Source organism: Anneissia japonica, unplaced genomic scaffold (assembly GCF_011630105.1).
Source record: "Anneissia japonica isolate Jap-2015-1 unplaced genomic scaffold, ASM1163010v1 scaffold993_len1110182_cov180, whole genome shotgun sequence".
Lineage (NCBI taxonomy): Eukaryota > Metazoa > Echinodermata > Crinoidea > Comatulida > Comatulidae > Anneissia > Anneissia japonica.
Genome location: NW_022749760.1, coordinates 426,590 through 433,637, shown reverse-complemented (window position 1 = coordinate 433,637; position 7,048 = coordinate 426,590). Strand labels below are relative to the sequence as shown.

General features: G+C 37.5%; 1 protein-coding gene across 1 annotated transcript in view; it reads right to left on the bottom strand.

Annotated features, from left to right (window-relative positions):
• The window catches only part of LOC117121165 (WD repeat-containing protein 44-like), a 19,359-nt gene that overhangs the window by 8,180 nt on the left and 4,131 nt on the right, over positions 1-7,048 (bottom strand). The window contains exons 7-12 of the mRNA XM_033266270.1: positions 6,528-6,664; positions 5,326-5,409; positions 4,360-4,486; positions 4,064-4,186; positions 2,416-2,697; positions 2,020-2,142 (exon numbers count right to left, since the gene is read on the bottom strand). Of these exons, the coding sequence (XP_033122161.1) occupies positions 2,020-2,142; positions 2,416-2,697; positions 4,064-4,186; positions 4,360-4,486; positions 5,326-5,409; positions 6,528-6,664 (876 nt within the window). The remainder of the gene's footprint in view (positions 1-2,019; positions 2,143-2,415; positions 2,698-4,063; positions 4,187-4,359; positions 4,487-5,325; positions 5,410-6,527; positions 6,665-7,048) is intronic.

The following is a 7,048-nucleotide window of genomic DNA, read 5'->3' as shown; positions in this document are numbered from 1 at the left end:
TTATTATTATTATTATTATTATTATTATTATTATTGTGGTTGTTGTGATGAAAAGTTAACACAAACGATATGGTGGCTAAACGAATATTACATGTAAATATTTTTTTTTATTTGTTTGTTCCCCGACAAAACTTATCGTCTTCCCCGACGGGGGGGTATGCTATAGCCCCCCAGCGCCACCCCTACCTTGTAAGACTAAGAAGATTGAACTCCGGTCCAGTAGTCCATGGTTTTCTCAGGAATTGAGAACTGAATGGAAAAGACGTCGTCAGCTTGAACGTAAATGGATCCATAGTCGATTTAGTATCGACAGAGAAATCTACTGTAGGCAAAGCGTGTCGTTAACACTTTGATTGAAGAGGGGAAGGCTGCTTACTATTCTATTAAAGATTGCAGACATTAGTGGGGATCAAAAGAAGCTCTTTGGAGTTCTTAATGAGCTAATGCAGTAAAGAACTACACCTGTATTGCCAACCCATGATTCCGATAAAGCTCTTGCTGTCAGTTTTGCTGACTTCTTTGTCAATAAGATTCAAACTATCCGTGATGCTTTGACTGTTAATGACAACCCACATGAAGGTGCTTTAGGATCAGTTGACACTGCTGCAGATAGACTCCCTTTGTTGGAATTGACGCTTGCTGATGAAGATGAAATTAGATCAATTATTAGCAGTTCACCATGCAAATCATCATCAGACCTTATCCCAAACGAATTACTCTGTTAAAGATGGTCTTCATGTTGTTTTACCATCTATCACATAAATTGTAAATAGAAGTCTTGAAGAGGGGCATTTTCCCGATGCTTTGAAGATTTGCCATATCAGACCTCTAATTAAGAAGCCTAGCTTAGATCATGAGGAGTTAAAAAATTAAAGACCAGTACCAAACTTGCAGTTCCTTGCAAGAACGATTGAACGCTCAGTTTCCAGACGTCTTGTTCATCATATTAATGCATGCAATTTACTTGATCCTTTTCAGTCCGCATACCGGCCACACCACAGCGTTGAGACTGCACTACTTTGTGTCTCTAATAATATTCTCCAAGAAATGGATGACTCACTGCACTAATTTTATTGGATCTTAGCACTGCATTTGATACCGTTGATCACACTTTACTATTGGATCGCCTCAAGCATTATTTAGGTCTAGAAGGCGACACTCTAAGCTGGTGCTCCCCCTATATTTCTTGTCATCCACAAAGAGTTTGTGTTGGAACTCCATGTCAGACTTTTTTATTCTTGACTATTCCGTTCCTCAATTGTCAATTTTGGGACCTCAGTGGTTCACAATCTACATGCTACCAATTCGTGAAATTGTATCAAAGTTCAACTTGTCTTACCATATTTATGCTGATGATACACAGATTTATTTTTCTTTCAAACCTTCCATGGAAGTTGATGTAAAGGTAGAAACTTTCAAAAATTGTATTTTTGAGTTGAAGACCTGGATGTCCGAAAACTTTCTGCAACTAAATGAGGACAAGACTGAATTCATCATCTTCGGTTCACCTCAACAAAGGAAGAAATGCCAAGAACTCTCCGCTCTGGTACTGACAAACTTCTGCTTGTTGAGCCTAGGTCTACACGTTTATGGGGTGATCGATCATTTGCTGTTGCGGCTCCACACTTTGGAATAAACTGCCAATAAATATTTGCTTGTGTCAGTCTACTGCTTTATTCAAAAAAGCTCTTAGGACGCACCTGTTATCGGCTGCTTTTTTCTGGTTTGTTTTGCTTGCTTGCTTAATTGTTTTAGTTAGATACTCCCATTACTTGAACACCTGTGAGTAATGAATAGGCGGGCCACTGTGCCTTAAATTGCCTGTAAACGGTGCGGTGATGGTGTGGTGTTTCTTTTCTTGCAGCATTAAAGTTCATGGTAATTTTTGGTTTCTTCCTCCTGTAGCGCCTTGAGCACTACTGCAGTGGATTTTTGCGCTTTATAAATCTTATTATTATTATTATTATTATTATTAATATTATTATTATCATTAAAACCATAATAAAATCTGACACTCACCCTCGGATGGAATGCGATGGCAGTAACAAAGTCAATATGCTGAAAACAACAAAGGCACTCGCTACGTGAGATATGCCACAAACGAACTGTCTTGTCCATGGAGGATGATAACATAAAATAATTCTAGGAAAAAAAAGAGTATAAAGATATGAATATTACTTACTTCCTTTGATTGGGCTAATCTCTGACCTGTGTGTCCCATGCAATTTACTATTACACGGGACATATGCTAATCTTTTAAAGATGCGCATTCACACTAAATTTGTTCTGGCCCGGGACATGTATAGCATTTTATCTTGTGAGAATCAGGTATTAGAATTGCTAAGCCTTGCTACACCAAGATAAGTAAGGGAGCACTATACAAGTGCATTACAATTATTAAATTTGGACACTGACCTTTGACCAGGACACATCAAGAACATCAGCTGTGTGTCCGGTATAAACACAAAATGGCGCTTTTGCAAACACAGCAAGCTGATCACTATCCTCCTCGTCGTTACCATCTCCCCCTCCGGAGCTCGAGACGGATTCCTTCTCAATGGCATCCAATATGCTTTCTTGGGATGGTGTTGGTGAGGCTCGTGTCTCTGTGTTGTACTTTTGTCTCATGTCACCAAAGTATTGCTCATGGTTTTTAAGAACCCATACTTTGAGTAGATGATTTTGTCCAGCAGTGGCCTAGAATTTTCCATAAAACAACAAGTTATAGCATTTGAAACATTCCTTGTCACCCCTCTATGTTTTGTTCATATTTCTTTATAAGTGGTGTGAGCATAGCTCTGTTAATTCCTTTAAAAGCTCAGACCATTAAATAATTATTTTATTTTTGTATTAATTGTTTTATGCCCAAGATTAATGATATGCCAAACAGCAAACTTAATCACTTTTCTAAGAGGCATATCCCTTCACAAGACCAACATAAACACAAGATGCTCTACATAAACTATAGCCGCAATCGCACTGGATTTAAAATAGGGACATTTTTACCGAGATTGTGGGTAACATTCCAATGGGTAAACTTCCTGTCGTTCGCACTGGGATTTATCGACGTGGTTAGTTTTACCACAGGCCATGGTGAAACTAACCATTCGTACAGATTCAACTATTGGGGGCGCTAAATCGTGACGTTGGCCCAGTAATTAGAACTGCTATATTCAAGATTGCCTCAGATTGCCTACGTTGACGCTCACGTACGACAGATCGTAACAAGCTAAACCGCCGGGTTCTCTTTCTTGTTGTGACAGTGTTTCTTTGGACTAGGCCCACATCATGTTGTATTTGTTGATAATCGCGATGGATTGTCTCACCAAGACCTAGCACATTTATTAATGCTCCATATAAATCGGCCATTGAAACAAACCGAGTAAACAAGTGAAAAAAATGACAAAATTACTCAAAATCTAGACACTAGCAAACACGCGCGAAATTAATCAAGATGTTTGTGTGTGACGTTTTATTCCAGGTCACAGCTCATGCGTAATTGCCTGACAGCCTGAGGAAGGTCATTCACTGTGATGACTTGGGAAGTTTACCCGACTCGCGCTGTTCGCATTGGACTTTCCTGCTAGGTAAAACTAACCAGGTCAGTTTTCCTGGGCAAGCGGGACTCGGTTAAATTAACCGCGCGGCTTGGGTAAGTTTCCTGTCAGGTAAACTTCCTGTGCTGTTCGCACTGGACTAATTATGGTAAAACTAGCCAACGTGTTGGTTAGTTTCACCAAAAAAAGTCCAGTGCGATTGTGGCTTAATTCTCATTATGAGGCTTAGGGAGTGAGTAAGGGAGTGAGTGAGTGAGTGAGTGAGTAAGGGAGTGAGTGAAAAAATCCTGTTACCATGACAGGAATTGAGCCCAGGACCCTGGGATTGGAAGGCAACCATCTTAAGCACCAAGATATTTAACTGAAGTTGATGCGTAACCCAAAAGAACTTGTTCCCAGCCACATTTTCAAATTCCTTATAATTTTCACATATGCCCTCTGCAGTATATAAATAAGTCCATCAAATCTACACAAGGAATAAAAATTAAGCCCGGTTTGAATCTTACCAATAAGCGGCCGCATAATGAGAATTTCATGGTCCAGATGGCGCCAGTATCACTACCAAGTTCCTGCGCCAGTTTCAGCTGGTCAAAATCATACGGTCCTTTGTGGCTGGATGATACACGGAACTGTAATCAATCAAAGTGTGTGAAAACAGAAACTTTATTTCTATTATCAAAATCTCAATCTAAATCATCAACATTATTATCAACATCATCACTATTATTAAAACTATCATATTTCATTATCTCAATCCTCATCATCACCACCATCACCACCATCATCCTCTTGTTTGTCTCACCTTGACACTCTTGGTATCCGGTAACGATTCATCATCACTGGAAGCCTGTTCTTCATGTTTAAATGCATCTCCTGCAACCGTCTTTGCCTTCTGTACCATCTTCTTTGTAAACTTTTTTAACCTATTCCTAATTCACAAAGCAAAGGGGGTTTATTTAAGGGTACTTCAAGGCAGAATAGTACCTTCGGTAAATATATTTATAGTCCTAATTAATTTGCTAGTCACTTGTATCAACACCATAACTAAAATGATCGGCTTCACTGGATGAACCACCCTCACAAAACATTGTTGAAATAAATAAATAAACAGTTGGAACTGTGTATAAACAAGTCATTACCACAGTGTTCTACAGCCATCCGAAACACAGCTTTCTATTTAAATCACATCCATTTCAGCTTTTTAACTACAAAAGCAATGATGGATTTGGACCAGAAACCAAAGGTTAGCCATTTGGTCCAGCACAATGCAGCGGCTACTACCACTTCAGCGAACTTAACTATAGTGCTAGAAAAAGTGTACTGTATATCCAAGCGACTGGTGGTCAGGGGGCGATGCGCATAGAGGGGCGGATCCAGAATTTTTTAAAGTAGAGGGAACCAACTTTATATAGGCATAGATGTAATATAATTATACAGACAAATGTATCCAATATAATATATTCCTGTACAATATAATATATAATAATGGTAGAATTCACTGACAGTATATGCTGTTACGAAACATTGTAACATTCAGTATTTGTACGCCATTATGTATTTTTTTCTGTTAAAAAATAAAAGAAAAGTAGCAAAACCGAAAAGGGGGGGGGGGAGACATTCCCACTCCCTATATCTGCCCCTACATCCCCTTGAAGACCTTTTTAGACAATTTTTTTTCACTTTCTCCAGATAATTAAAGATAACATTTGGTGCTTGGAATTTTTTTCAGTCAGCTGTTTGCAGTGAATCAGATGTAAAAAATACTTACGATTTCAATTTGAGTTGTGCAACAGGGGAGTCCTCCTTTTTCTGTTCTGAATCACTGGCATCCATCTTGTCTAAGCTTCCGTTACTGTTTAAAATTAATTGTACATACAGTGAATTATTGGCATTATTGGAGTAGTACATAAGTGCTCACCATCTTCCTTATAGTACCAATCAATTTTAGGATGATCAATTTATTAGTTGTAGCATAATCCTGCTGACAGACAGATAGACAAACAGCAATAATAATAATAATAATAATAATAATAATAAAACAATTATAATAACTATAATAAAAATAATTTATTCATTTCTATTGTGCAAGTTTCATTAAAATATGTTAAATTGCACATTACAATAAAATTGGCAGGAATGCAATTTTAAAATATAAGAGAAAGTTATAATTATGGGAAGCTAAGATTAAGGGAAGCTAAAATTCTAACAGCATATTATTGAAAGTAAATTATATTGCATCGTAATAAAGGTTAAACAATAAATTTCAAATTGGCAAGAAATATCACACGCTAAAATTCACAGTAATCAGATCGGCAAAAAGATAGTAAAAGTATCAATTAAAAGCAATAATAAAAACTGTTTTAAACATCAACACTACTTGCTTTTCTGATTTCAATCATTAGAGAATTCCATAGTTTAGGGGCAGCATATGGATTTTTATCCAGTTCCAAATATTTGAAATTGGAAATTTCAGATAATCCCCTAGGGGCCCACGGCAGCCGCAGTACAACGCCAGTACCAACATGGAACAGATACATTGTCCCTTATCCTAACTTACTCTAATGCGAGGGCTAATCGAGGAGCTCAGCGACGCTAATTAAAATCTGATGCTGGCCAGATTTGAACGTGAGACTGGTACTGGTACGGGCATTTATAATGCGCCTCTTCTTTGCGGTTATAAAGCGCAGTTCCTTTCCCTGGTCATTGGGTCCACATGCTAAGTGTTGCTGCTGGTAATCAGCGCAGGAGCAGGCAACCCCACCAGGTACCCATTTATACTCCTGGGTGGAGAGAAGCAATGCAGATAAAACCCCGACATCAAGGTTGGGAAATCAAACTGCTTCTTGAATACAAGACTGAAGAACAATATCTCTTGGATTAAACGCTCAACTCATAAGGAAAATACTCTACATAACCTCCATTTAGCTCAAGATAGACAAGAGATCATCAAATGATGAAGGGTAAACGCACCTGACGTACTCCGAGGTCAGCCGCATGATGTGTAGTGACAGTGGGTTGACACAAGCAGGCAGCTTATCCTCCGCCTGCAGTAGAGATACCTGCTCACCTGTGTCTAGATTCTTCACCATTACCTGTGATAGAACTTCCTGTTGGAATAATAATAATATTAGTAAATAATAAACATTATTCATAATGGAATACTATAATAATTCTAAAAATATTAACAGAATTTATTAAGATGCATTTATTATAACAGTAACATTAATATAATGAAAAGAGAAATTAAATAAAATTAATAATTGATAATAGTATACAGTTGAACTTGCCAAAGTCAAATCCACAATGACATTGATTTAGGTAAGATTTTACTTATTATTATATTATTGTTATTATTATTATTATTATTATTATTATTATTATTATTATTATTATAACAATTTAGCCCAAGTTGTTGTGGAATAATGCGAACAAAAAGTTACTAAGTACCTACAGTAGTCATGGACAATGCCTATATTAATTCAGACAATGAT